This window comes from Dromiciops gliroides, chromosome 1 (genome assembly GCF_019393635.1).
Source record: "Dromiciops gliroides isolate mDroGli1 chromosome 1, mDroGli1.pri, whole genome shotgun sequence".
In the NCBI taxonomy this organism is placed as follows: Eukaryota; Metazoa; Chordata; class Mammalia; order Microbiotheria; family Microbiotheriidae; genus Dromiciops; species Dromiciops gliroides.
The window spans coordinates 209,065,721-209,080,651 of record NC_057861.1 but is presented as its reverse complement, the minus strand read 5'-3'; the positions used below and the strand labels follow the sequence as shown (position 1 = coordinate 209,080,651).

The 14,931-nt window shown below is 34.2% G+C and overlaps 1 protein-coding gene across 1 annotated transcript in view; it reads left to right on the top strand.

Moving 5' to 3' along the window:
• Positions 1 to 14,931, top strand: part of CCDC102B (coiled-coil domain containing 102B) — a 693,652-nt gene that overhangs the window by 330,105 nt on the left and 348,616 nt on the right. The window contains exon 6 of the mRNA XM_043976186.1: positions 10,018 to 10,188. Coding sequence (XP_043832121.1) covers positions 10,018 to 10,188 — 171 coding nt within the window. The remainder of the gene's footprint in view (positions 1 to 10,017; positions 10,189 to 14,931) is intronic.

Sequence of the window (14,931 nt, the reverse complement as noted above, 5' to 3'; positions counted from 1 at the left end):
AGTCTCTGAGGCCAAATTTGAACTCAGGAACATGAATCTTTCTGACTCCAGGCCTGAGCACTCTATCCACCGTGCCACCTACCTGTCCCTATGCAATAGAATAGTGTTCAACCAATGCAAGCCAATTGATTACAGGGGGAAAGACTATATGGCAAAAACTAGATAGAATTCTAGTAAAAAATAGATTAAATATGACATTTCACACAACATAGCAAGATTTTGTGTGTCTGTTTTCAAAGAGGACAAATGGTCCATTGGAGTGATGTCATGACTACCACATGCATTGGATTTAAATGAGGCAGAGTTGTACTATGTTTTCAGCCTTGTTCATTCTTCCAGAGTAATTGAAGTCCAGTAGCAAAACAAAAGTCAGGATGATTGGCAATAGTCTAACATGCAGTGGATGACCTCACAATCTTGAATTTCAGGCTAAGTGCTCTGCAATGCTTACTTCAGGTACCTTCATGGCTATTGGAACAATCTATTTTCATCTGACAATTCTATTGAAGAAAGTGTCTACATGCTTAGGGTAGACATGTCCTAGATTCATCAATGGGTTTGAAGCCTGTTAGTAACACTCGACCTGGCTGGCTATCTGCTGTGATGGTTTTACTGGGGTGTGACCACTACAAATGCTACAGTTTCTTGAAGCCAGAGGTAAGAATTTGGTAAAACTATGGACAACAACAACAAAAAAAAATTAGATACCAAAGGTGGTTGAGCAGCCATGAAAAGGGCTCAGCAAACCCTCAACCTTGAGATTCTAGTCATCCCTGAATACTCCATATACCAAGGTAATCTCTAAGTGGATATATGGTATATATATAAACTTCATATCATCAAGAAATTAGCAAAACAAAAAATAAGTTGCCTTACATATTTATGGATAATGAAATAAAGACTAAACAAGTGATAAAAATATCAAATGTGATCAAATATGTTACTTTTATTATATAAAGATAAAAGGTTTTATTTTCCTCCCACAAAGAAATCTAAGGTAGTGAAAATTAGGAAGGAAATATAAATAGAAAACATATCTTTGGAGCAAATTTATCTGAATATCTAAAATGTCTAATATGTAAAATATGAGTATCAAATTTGTAAAAGCTGTTTCCTAAGCAAAAAATGGTGAAATGATATGAACAGGCAGTTTTTAGAGGAAGATATACAGTTTATCAACAACTGTCTGAGAAAATGCTCTAAATCACTAAAATAATGCAGATTAAAGCAATTTTGAGTTTCCATCTCTTACCAATCAACCTCACAAAGATAATAAAAGTGGAAAATGACAAATGTTGGAGGGATTGTGGAAAAACAAGCACACTAATGCCCTGGTAAAGCTATGAGTTTCTCCATATATTCTGAAAAGATTTTTTGATTTATGCCCAGAAACTCCCTAAAGTGTGAATAACCTTTGGCACAGATAAATCACTATTAGGCCTATACTCCAATGGCTATCAAAAAAAGGAAGAAAAGTATCTAAATTTACAACAAATATTTCTAGCTGCTCTTTTCATATTAGCTAAATAGAAATAAAAGGACTATTCTATTAAAATGGCTAAATACATTGTGGCATATGAATGTAATGTAATATTATCTTGCCCTAAGAAATGACAAAATGAAAAAATTCAGAGGAATCTAGAAATCTATCCATGATCTGATACAGAGCAAAATCAAATCTAAAGAATCATTTTATTCAGTCAATCGGCAAGTATTTAAGTACTGAGATACAAAAGAAGAAGAACAAGAAGATGAACAAGAACAGGAACAGGAACAGGAACAGGAACAAGAACAAGATAATCTTTGCCTTCAAGGACCTCAGAATCTATTGTGGGAGAACACAAGCAAACACATATGTACAAACAAGCTATGTACAGGAGGAATACAAAATATTCCATTGAGGTACAGTATTAAAATCAAAAGGGCAACCCTAGAGAAGATGGAATTATAATTGGACTTTGAAGGAATCAAGGAGGCAGAGATAAGCAGGGAGAACATTCCAGGAAGGGAGGACAGCCAGAGAAAATGCCCAGACTCAAGTAATGAAGTATCTTGTTCCTGGAATAGCCAGGAAGCCAATGTTCCTTAATCAAGGAGAACACTTTGGGGAGTAAAGTGTAAGAAGATTGGACATATAGGAGGGAGCTATACTGTGAAGAGTTCTGAATTTGAAACAGAGCATTTTGTATTTGATCCTAGATGTGATAGGGAGCCACTGGAGTTCATTTAGTAGAGAGGTGAAATGGTCAGAAAATCACTTTGGCAGCTGAATGGGGGATGGTTTGAATTGTAGAAAGACTTAAGACAGGCAGACCCACCAGCTGGTTATTGCAGTAGGTCAGACATGAGGTAACAGGGGCCTGGACCAGAGTGATGAATCTTATAAGAATATTCTTTAGTGAAATAGGGATTGGCAGGGGAAATCTTTGAAAGATTTTACAACACAAATGATGAGTCCAGGAAATTGAAGAAGAAATATCTCCTTCACTTCTTATTAATGAAATAATGAAGGAAAAATGCAGAGAAAGCAAGAGAGAAATGGCATACATTTTCAGGCATAACCATTGTGGAAATGTGGAATGTGCTGGAATGTGTACAATTAAGAGTTTTTATTTTTATTCCCAAGGAAGAAATTAGACAGAGAGATTATAATTGAATTAAAAATAAATTGAATTTTTACAATATACGTTTTTTTGTAAAGTCATGGAGTCAAAAAAAACAACAACCTTTGGTTTAAGAAAAAATTAGTTAGGGGCAGCTAGGTGGCACTGGATTCAGGAGTACCTGAGTTCAAATCCGGCCTCAGACACTTGACACTTACTATCTGTGTGACCCTGGGCAAGTCACTTAACTCCCATTGCCCCACAAAAAGAAAGAAAGAAAGAAAAAATTAGTTAATGTCTATTTTCTATATACTTGATGCATGCAAGTATGTCAACTGAGCATTTACAGGCATAAGTAGAAGGAGAATTTTATTAAACTTCAAGAAAAGAAAAAAGAAATGAAAATAGTATATTATGAAATTATGACTCTTAATATTTTCAACTTTGTACACATTTAAAGTAATGCATAGCTTTCCAGAATAATAATATTAAACAACAGAGTAATATATTTAATAAACCAAATAGCACCCTACCTTTTTCTATATCTTATTTTGTAAAGGAGAAATGTTTCTTTTGGTAGGTTGAAATAACATTTGCAGCAATGGCACCTCACTATTATCAAAGTATTTTCTTGATGTTGAATAGAATTTACAAAGAGACCTTCTGATCTTCAATATTTCAGTGGGACAGTATTCTCATTTATGAGGGAACACCCTCCTGTGTTGCAGATAGAAAGCCACCCGCATTTTGTCATCCTACACCACTTTTAGAAGTCCTTCCATAATCTCTCTATAAGAGACCTACGTAAGCCTAAGATAATGCATTTACCTTCAGAAATAATAAGTTAGCCATGTATGATCTTTTACTCTCAATTTATCACCTGCCCCAACACTTTTCTATCATATTAATATTTGCTTATGTCTTTTATATAATTTCTTATATACAACTAGATATTAGTAAAGTGCTTTAGATCATTTTACTTTTAGTATAGTAGCACCAGCTCAACTAGTACATATTATTTTTGTAAAAATATTACATTAAAATTAAACTTTTACATATTACTTCATAAAGGAAAACAGATAAATTATACACAGATGACTAACCATAATTAGTAGTAAGAAAAATTGATGCAAACCCTTTAACTTAATTTCTAATTAAATAAAAGGTTTAATAAAAAACCCTCTACTTTTTCTATTGGTTTCCCTTGTCTAAGTTAGATATATCTTATTACATAGTATGGCCAATTTTTAAAAAAAATCATCTTGAATATGCTAATTTGCTCTTTGGAGGTTCACTTACATTCACTCCATTTTGATATATGTGCCTGTAAGAGTTATGATTGATGATTATTACTTTAATTTAGAGGAGGTAAGGAAAAAGTATAATGAGTAATACAAGAATATTTTTACTGAAATAGAAATTGGCAGGGGAAAATAAGACCTAGTGCAGATTTCTTTTCCCAATTAAGACATTCAGGATGTAGATTCACTTGCTTTCCTTTCATATTTGTTTCTTCTTGCATGAAATGGCATCAGCAGGCATGTTGATAGTCCTTGTAAATAGCTCTATTTTTTAATAATATGCTATTTTAAATTCTTTGACAATGAGGAGCCAAGATGGCAGAGAGGACCCAGGAAGTTGCCTGAGCTCTCCCAAGTTTTCCTCAGAAAAACATAAAAGCAAGCCTCTAAATGGATTCTGGAGCTACAAAAAGACAGATAAAACCACAAACTTCCACCTTGAGATAATTTAGAAGACATCAGGAAAGGTCTATCTCACTTGGGCAAAAGGGGAACACAGTGCAGAGAGTGTCTGGGCAAACCAGTGGGGGTGGGGTTTTGGCCACAGAATAGATCAGCAGCTGAGGTCCCTTGGTCCTGTCTCAGCTGACTGGTGGGACAGCAGGTCAGCTTCTGAGACCTCTCAGCCCTGATGAATAGGGCAAACTGCCAGCTAGAGAATTATCCACAGGACAGGTGCGACTAGGCCAAACCATACCAGCACAGGGAATAAGCTCAGAGGAGTGAGGAATCGGGTAGCCCCAGAGGCCTCAAAGCAGAAGATCAGTGATCAGGACTTTGGTCAACAACACAGGAAGTTAGGAACAGTGACCCCTATGCCCCAGGAGCAGACCTAAACTTTAAAAGTCACAAAATAGGCTAAAATATAAGTAAGAAACAAAAAAGACCCCCTTACCATAGAGAGTATCTATGTGGAAAGGAAAGACCAAAGCACAAACTCAGATGAGGACAACACTGTCAAAATGCCTACATGTGAAACCTTAAAAGGGAGAATGAATTGGTCTCAAGACCAAAAAACCTTCAAATAGCTCAAAAAGGATTTTAAATATCAAATAAGAGAAATAAAAGAAAAATGTGAAAAGATATGAGAGTTATACAAGAAAATTATGAAAAAAAGAGTCAATAGCTTGGAAAAGGAAGCATAAAAATTGACTGAAGGAAATAATTCCTTAAAAATTATAATTGGCCAAATGGGGGAAAAATTCCCTGAAGAAAACAACTCCTTAAAATGTATAATGGGACAAATGGAAAAGGAGGTACAAAAGCTTATGGAAGAAAATAATGCCTTAAAGATTAGAATTAGGCAGATAGAAGCTAATGACTCTGAGACAACAGGAATCACTCAAAGAGAATCAAAAGTATAAAGTCCTTTGAAAATATTTTTCAATGAATCTGAAGAACTATTCTTAGCATTTCCTAAAGCATCATTACATTAAATTAACTAGCATTTTCTCCAGTAGTTGAAGAATGTTTTTCTATTCAACAATTGTTCATTCTACAAACATTTATTCAGCGCCTATTATGTGCACTGCATTAAGACTCAATTGCTTTAGATGGATACTTTGCTGATTAATACAACCAAATAGAGTGATATCTTAAAGCTCAAATTTTATGTTGGTATTAAATGATGACATCCACTAATTTGAACCACAAAGATATAAATGTTTTTGCTTCTTTTTTTCAATCTACCATTGATAATTTTTTTTAAGAACAATGTGCCAGGCTAAGGCTAAGGATAGAAAGACAAAAAAAATGCATCAATCTCAGCCTACTTAGAATTTAAATTCTATCTCCTCAACTTCCTAATTTCATCATGGATTTGTATGAAGAAATGGCCAGAAGGGCTTTGTGATTTATCTTGTAATGCTAAAAGCAATGTAATATGACTGCAGGATAATGATTTGATATCCCAGACTTAGAAAGCCAGAAAACTTCAATCAATCAATCAATCAATAACGAATGAATAATATATATATATATCGTATATGTATATGTATATATATATATATATATATATATTCAATTTTAATACCTAGTGGATAACTTTCCTTTCTTCATGGGATATGGACTGAATCCCACCAATGATTAGTTGTATGAGTTAATCCAAATTATTTACAGTTTCCTGAACTGTAAGATAAAGATAAAAACATCATTTCCCTCACAATGTTGTTATGAGGTTCAAAGGAGATAAGATATCTAAAGTACTCAATGAACTTTAAATCCCAGGTGATGCTGAAGAGGAAGGTAGACTGAACTTAAAATCAGTCTATTGCTTTGTCAGGGGATATTGAGAAAATGATTAATAATAATGGATTCCTTTGGGGGACACAAAGACTAGTTTTTCAGTCCTTTCTGCCCCCACTCCAGAAAATTCAGATCTTCTCTGGGACAAACCAAGGGGAACAAAAAATAGAGATTGATTCTTTTCTCTAGCTCAGTGATGGGATCGAACAAGCCTAGATAATGGACTTTGCCTTGGGCAACTTGAGTGAGGGTCTTCTGCCTGATGTCATCTGTAGAGTTCATTTTGATTTAGACCACCTTCAAGTCATCTCAACCAATGACATTGAATGAAGCTAACTAATTAACTTTGATCAATGTGTAAAATGACCTGCCTCTATCAAAAGAGGATTAAAAATCCCTGAAAGAGTCCATGAGGCTCCCTATTCTAATGATTTAACCAGAAGAATAAAATGACCACCTTTGACATGCCCCCTTTTTCAACTCGTAGGGTTCATTTCATTGGGTCATGTCTAAGAGGACTCTAGCTCCCCACATTTGTTCATATAGCCTTTTAAAAACATTCATTTCAATTACAGTGGTGTGTGAATTAACAAAAATTATACTAATTCAGCTGGTCAAATTTTACAAGAAGACTTTTAATTTTTTTTGCATCTTAAAAAAACTTCCAGCAAACTTTAATATGCAATATGTCCTCCCTTTGATTAATTTTCTTTACATCAGAAATGTCAAATTCATGGCCTACAGCAATCCTGAATGAATCCAGAATTAGATTTAAATGTAATTAGAAAATATTTAACAAAATAAATAAAAATACAAGAACACATAGATAATATTACACTTTAAAACATGTTGCCTGAAGGGATCCTTATGTACAGTTTAGGGGTTCCTCCATTTCTAAGTTAGTTTTATTTTACTGCTTTACATGTATTGAATTGAATTCACAAAATGTTTACACTTTAAAAAAAATTTCTTCTTCATGAAAAGAAACTTAAACATTGGAAATTATGTACCTTTCACACAAAATTAATTTTCTCTGTCAGGTATTGATTATAGCAAATAGGTTTCAGTGAGTTTTAAGCGAGGTGAGTTCCTAGCCCATAGAAGTATGATTACTTGTATCACTTCAATAAATTTCTTAGCTTCTTGCAAGGTGTGGTCTGGTGCAAAATCATATAGTAGTATTCTATCTCCATTTGATTTTTCCATGATTCTGGCACAATTCATTTTCCTAGCTTGTCTTTATATTTATTGGATTTTATCATTCTCTCCATAGATGAAGTCTTCAGGAAGACTAGTAGCAAACAAGACAAAATATTTTGGGGGCTTTAAGTGTAGGATCTATGTAGTATAATGAAGATCACCAGACCAGATCTTATAGATGCACCTCAACAGTCTGACAATAGTTTTGATTTTGTGTTAAATTAAAGTGTGAATCTCTTCAGTGAAAATTGCTGTGTTTTTCTTTTTCCAGTCTTCAGTACTTCCATATTTATTTTGTCTAGTCTATGCCATGTATTTATAGCAATAGTAAGTAGCTATGGGTTTTCTTGATGTTCTCACTGTCTTCTCAAATTTGGGAGTAATTCACAGCACTCAGGGAGAATCAATATTAACTATACCAGTTGCAAAGTTCATGTAATGGTCTTGCTTTTTTTCTGGAAAAGGGTTTTCATTCATTGTTTTTGTTAATTTCTTTTTAAATTTAACACCACTTTCCTTTTCAGTGTTACTAATCTTATTTCAATGTGGGTTTGAACGATCCTTGAATGCTTTATTTCCTATAGCAATAGCAACTGAAGTGTCTCTAGTGATAATTTGAAATGTGCTTTTAAAGAGCTATAACTTTTAAACTATTCCTTGGATTAAAATGTTTTCTTAAAAGCCACAAAAGTAAAAATACACAAAAATAAAACAATTTGATTCTTGTTTACAGAGGAAATCCAATATTCATCCATCAGGCATGTTGCAATTAATGTTGACAATAGCCCTCTCAAACTGTTTTTGCCCATTGAAAGTTAGACTTATGAATCAGTTTATTGTCAGTAGAACACCCCCCCCAAAGAAAATGTAAAACAACCATTGCAGTTACATAATCCAACCACATGCAAAAATATTATTCATTCTAATTATTTCAAAAGACCCTGCAAAAACATTATTTGGACACTACTGCCAGATTGCTATGGCATTCAACTTATGCTTATAAATCTTCAATAATTTAAATCTTCATTCCCAGGTGTTTCTCCCTCCTTTTTGCAACTCTACCCTTTTTATTTAAATGAACAAACTTGGCACAGACTCAAATAAGTATCTGGATTTCAATATGTATCACTCCAATAATATGGAAGCAAAACAATATGACAAAGATATAATGGTATTATAGTCTGAACCTCAAGTGGAGAAAGGAAAGAAGAAACATCTTGACTGTCTTCCCTTTATCCTATTTTTAGTTGAGGAATGGATAATCAAGGGAGTAAATGAGATGGATTAAAGGGTAGTGGATCTCTACTTCTACAAGAGTGGTGAATTGGAAAGTCATTTTATTAACAAATCCTTATGAAAATTCAATGGTTACTATCTGGCTCTGGAATATCCCCTCATTTCATCACAGTTCTCTTAGTTTTTCAAGGTTACTCTTTGGTACTTTGATGGTAGGGAACTACAGGCTGAGCAATTTGTATCTCAACCCCTCATAGCAAAGTTTAGCATAAGAACTATAGCTCAGACACTGCCCTGGCTCTAGGCTTGTCATTCTCTAAGGAAGATTGAACTTGCTGTGTAATGGTAGAAGAGGGATGGTTGGAAAATGTCTTTGAATAGCAAGGAATCTGGGATCTTCTCCCCCTGGTTTAGAATGTTAAATTGTATGAAATAAGGGATAAATAACCTTAAAGAGGGTGCCAAGGAATTTTATTTCTTAAAGCTAGCTTTCAATGAATTTGGAGCTGATACAATCCAACACACATTTTATATTTGAAGAAACTGAGACCCAGAGAAGAGAAGAGACAAACTTTAAAGTCTCACCAATAAATTGCCAAATTAGACTTCAATTTGTTTCCTCTAAGTCCAATATGTTCATAGTAGAGGAGAGTACAGTGGGCATAGTGCAAATGGAGGGCAGAGAACAATAGGTAGTGGACAAGGCTAATGCTAGGTTTTACTTTATTGAATGGGGGGAAGAAGGGTACCTACAGCAGTCTGTAAGACTAACCAATCCTTGTCTGTCACTTATACAGTCTCTACTGGCTCATTCACATTATCAAGTTGATATGTGTTCAAGCCAGATAGTCACAGAACAAGGGGGCATCTTTGCTGATTTCAGAATCTTTCAGTCTTCTATAAGTGAAGGAAGTTGGCCAGTCAGTTGTACTACATGGGATAGGGATGGGCATAGTACATCTCCCCCTTCTCCATCCAATTGTTGGTATTTAAGGCAGAGATTCTAATTTCTTGCTAATTTGGTCTCAAGAGCAGAAAACACTTTGGGGTTACAGATAAAGTAACACAAGTTTCCATGTATCTGATTTTATGTCAATATTTTTTTCATAGGTTTTGAACTGGGAAAAAATTTAGAAAATATATAGCATTAGGCTTTCATTTTACAGATAAGAAAACAGACCTAATTCCCAGAGATAATAAGGAACAGAGCACAAGTTTGGAACCTAGAATCAAAATTGTGATGATGATAACACAATTCCTGGCACATAGAAAGTGCTTAATAAATGATATTGTTTTCAACTGTTTATCCATTGATTGATGATGTAGCTGTCAATAATAAATTACGTAGAACTTTAAAGTTTACAAAGAACTTTATCTCATGCTACATGATGTCAATTATTATGATTAATAGGAATTCTATTTTCTTTCTAAAGGTCCTGGCTGAACTTCAACATGCCTACTACAATCTAAATAAACAGTACCAAGATAAAATGGCAGAATTGATTCATGCAAACAAGAGAGTGGATCATCATGAGGCAGAAGGAAAGATACTCAGATTTCGAGTGGAAGACCTAAAAAAGGGGCTCAACCATGCAGAAGATGAGGTATTTTATTACTCAATTAGTCGAGGATTCTTTTCTGGTTCCTACTTAGTGATGTGAATTACCATCATATTCTTCATAATTTAATAGAATCATATTTTTGAATTTGTGCTGATCATTTGGAATAAGAATATTCAAAGCTTAGTGAATGAAATTGGAATTAGAATCACAAGGAAAGTATAAAAAAGTACATGAGAGTATTTGAATATTCTATCTGTACTGATTGATGATTCAGTTGTGTGTTCTAGAGTTCTTGATAATAAATAAGAAGATAATGTGCTTATTTGTGTTTATATGAATATCATGGATTTTAGAGAGATATTTAATGTCTTTGGGCATGGACATCAAAGAGAAGGAATGACTATATTCTAATGCCAACAATCCCCTGTACATTTTTTCTGTTAAAATATAAATTTACTATTTTACTTTATTATATAAGATTCAATTTAGTCATCTTTATAGAGGACGTCAGAAGTAAGTACATTAAAGCCTCTTTTAAAATTTAGACTTTTAAATGTCTCTGCTGGAATATGATATTAGCATTATAACTGGTCAGACTGACCCCATTTTCATTCCTTTCCAGTCCAAAAACTGACTTGCTATGGCATGAAGTCCATGCCTCTTCTCTGTTAACCAAAACCCATCCCTACAACAGTAACAGTAATAACAACAATAGCAACTTTTCAAAATTTCAAAGAATTCTTAGGCTGGCATTTCAGGTCCTTAACAATCTAGTTCCAAACTTCCCAACTTTATTAATTATTACCCTTCATACTCTAATACACCCAGACTAGATTAATTCCCCAATTTCAGCATACTTCCTCAGTGAATTAATTTATTCTATACTCTCTTGATATAATGTAATCCATATTATTTCTCTCTCTCTCTCTCTCTCTCTCTCTCTCTCTCTCTCTCTCGGCAATGAGGGTTAAGTGACTTTCCCAGAGTCGAAAAGCTAGTAAGTGTCAAGTGTCTGAGGCTGAACTTGAACTCAGGTCCTCCTGAATCCAGGGCTGGTTCTTTATCCACTGTACCACCTAGCTGCCATCCCTCTCTGTATTTTTTCCAGGGGAGGGGTGGTCATTCTCTTCCTTCAAGTCTCAGGTATGGTGCCACCTCCTCCATAAAGTTTTCACTGATTTCCATAGATGGAGCAGCTCCCTTCCTCTTCAACATTTCCTTGAGCCCTTTCCCCAGATGTCTCCTTTATCTCCATCACTCTCTACCTTATACTTTATTATTCTGCATTAAAGGTGTATCCCTTATCAAAATGTAATTTAAGCTTCTTGAAAGCAATAACTATAACTTTTGTTTCCATTCAAAGCCTGAAGAATATCATGAGTAAATGGATTAGTTGCCGATTTGAGAATCAGGGAGACTTGGATTCAAGTTCTGATTTTGATATATACTGGATATGTGACCCCAGGAATGTCACTTAAAAATTAAGTGGCTCTAGGTACTTCATAAAAGCTTGTTGAATTGAATTGACTTAAATATAAAGACCTTTATATTTATATCTTCTAATTCATGATTCTATGGACCAAAAAATCTAGATGGAGTAGGTAAAAAAAAAGCCTTTATTAAGCATTTACTATATTTCATGTACTGTGCTAGGTGAAGGAGATATGAAAGACAATCCCTGACCTAACAGAGTTTACAATCTACTGAGAGATGACAACACATAAAAGAAAGGTGAAAAGAAGGTGCAGCTAGATGCCACAGTGTATAAAGCACCAGCCCTAGATTCAGGAGAACCTGAGTTCAAATTCGGCCTCAGAAGCTTGACACTGTGTGATCCTGGGCAGGTCACTTAACCCTCATTGCCCCTCAAAAAGAAGACTGTGGAAGTAGATGGGAGGCAATTGATTATAGTGAAGTGTAGAGAATGAAAGGCAATTAATCTGAGCCATTCCTCAAAATCTTCTTTCCAATGGGAACTCACCAGTGGGAGAAGATAGCCACAGGATTAGAGGAGAAGGCACCTGTGACATGGTGGTGATGTCTGGAGAACACAGCATGGCTGGTCTCTTCTATTTAAGTGCAGTTACAGAAAATAAACAAAACTTTTTAGAAGGGGATTTTTTTTCAAATTTCAATGTGAGACACCCTACCCTGGTCCACACCAAAAATAGTATTTCTAAGAAGTATGACCTTAATTACTTTAGAGAAATCTGAAAAGAAAAAAAAAAGCATCCATTCTTTTGTCATCTAGACTGATAATGTCAAATAGGTGTTAGAGAAATGAATAAAAAAATTGAACTGCTCTGGGGCTCTTTCAAATGGGAATTAATAAATTATATGTTTATATTTCTTTTTGCTTCTAAAAGTTCTGGACAGTTTTCTTTTATGATTTCTTGAAATAGGACATGCAAGGTTCTTGTTTGATAATGGTTTTCATGGAGTCCCATGATTCTCAATAAATCGTTCATCATTCTATTTTTTTAAGGTCTGTTTCTTTTAATCACTTTTTCATTCTAATTTTTCAGTCTTTTGACTTAGTTGTTATAATTCTTAATTCCTGATTGGTTCATTAATTTCTGTTTATTTCATTTTTTTTCTTTTCTTAAAAGGGACAGCAAAATTCTCATGTCTGACACTCTTTATATCCTCATTTGTAAGGATATTGGAGTGGTTTGCCATTTCCTTCTTTAACATACTTTACAGATGAAGAAAATAAAGCAAATAAGGTTAAAAAATTTGTTCAGGGTCACACAGCTAGCTAATGTCTTAGAAAAGATTTGGACTCAGAAAGATGAATCTTCCTGACTCTGGACATAGATGTCTATTCATTGTGCCACCTATCTGTCTGACAGAAAGTGATTTGTTTCTTTTTCTTTTTTATGTTTTTAATTCATAAAAGTATTTTCTTAATTTCAAGTCACATGTAAAGATAGTTTTCAATATTAGTTTTCATAAGATTTTTATTTCCAAAGTTTTCTCCCTCCCTCCCTTCCATCCCTCCTCCCCAAAACAGAAAGCAATCTGATATAGATTATATATTTACAATCACATTAAACATGTTTCGGTGTTAGTCATGTGAAAAGAATCAAAAGGGAGAAATCTCAAAAAAAAAGTAGAAGCAGTATGGTTCAATCTGCATTCAGAATCCAGAGTTTGTTTTTTTCTGGATGTGAAGAGCATTTTTCCATCATGACTTCATTGGAATTGTCATGCATCATTGTATTGCTGAGAAGAGCTAAGTCTCTCACAGTTAATCATTACACAATGTTGCCGTTACTTTGTATAATGTTCTCCTGGTTCTGCTCACTTCACTCAGCATCAATGCACTTAAGTTTTTCTGGGGTTTTCTGAAATCTGCCTGTTCATTATTTTTTATGTAACAATAATTTTCCATTATATTCATATACCATAACTTGTTCAACCATTCCTCAATTGATGGGTGTTCCCTTGATTTTCAATTCTTTGCCACCACAAAGAGAGCTGCTATAAACATTTTTGTACACGTGGGTCCTTTTCCTTTTTTTTAGGATCCATTTGAGATAAAGACATAATAGTGGTATTACTGGATCGAAGGTATGTACAGCTTTATAGCCCTTTGGGCATAGTTCTGAATTGCTCTGCAGAATGGTTAATGTCACAATTCCACCAACAATGCATTAGTATTCCAATTTTCCCACAGTTTCTCCAACATTTATTAATTTCCTTTTTTGTCAGATTAGACAATTTAATAGGTGTGAGGTGGTCCCTTGAAGTGGTTTTAATTTGCATTTCTCTAATCAATAGTGATTTAGAGTATTTTTTCATATGGCAAGAGATAGTTTTGATTTCTTCATCTGAAAACTACCTGTTCATATCCTTTGACCATTTCTCAATTGGGAAATGACTTGCATTCTTATAAATGTGAATTAGTTCCCTATATATTTTAGAAATGCGTCCTTTATCAGAAACACTGATTATAAAAATTGTTTCCCAGCTTTATGCTTCTCTTCTAATTTTGGCTGCATTGCTTCTGTTTGTACAAACCCTTTTTAATTTAATGTGATCAAAATCATCCATTTTGCATTTCATAATGCAAAATCTATCTCTTGTGTGGTCATAAATTCTTCTCCTCCCCATTGATCTGAGAAATAAACTGTTCCTTTCTCTCCCAATTTACCCATGGTATCACCCTTTTTGTCTACATCATGTACTCCTTTTGACCTTATTTTGGTATAAATTGTAAGATGTTGGTGTATGCCTAGTTTCTGCTATACTATGTACCAGTTTTCCCAGCAGTTTTTGTCAAATAATGAGTTCCTATCCCAGAAGCTGGAGTCTTTGGGTTCACCAAAGGGGAGATTACTATAGTCATTTACTTCTGTGTCTCCTGTGCATAACCTATTCCATTGATCCACCACTCTATTTTTTAGCCAGTACCAAATAGTTTTGATGACTGATGCTTTATATTATAGCTTCAGATTTGGTATGCCTAACCTACCTTCCTGTGTATTTTTTTTCATTAGTTCCTGTGACATTCTTGACCTTTTGTTCTTCTAGATTAAGTTTGTTATTGTATTTTCTAGATTTATAAAATAATTTTTAGGTAGTCTGATTGGTATGGCACTAAATAAGTATATCAAGTTAGATGGAATTGTCAATATTAATTATATTATCTCAGCTTATCCATGAGCAATTGATTTTTCCCAATTATTTAGATCTGATTTTATTTGTTTGAAAAGTGTTTCATAATTGTGTTCATAGAGTTCCTGGGTTTGTCTTGGCAGGTATACTCCCAAGTATTTTATA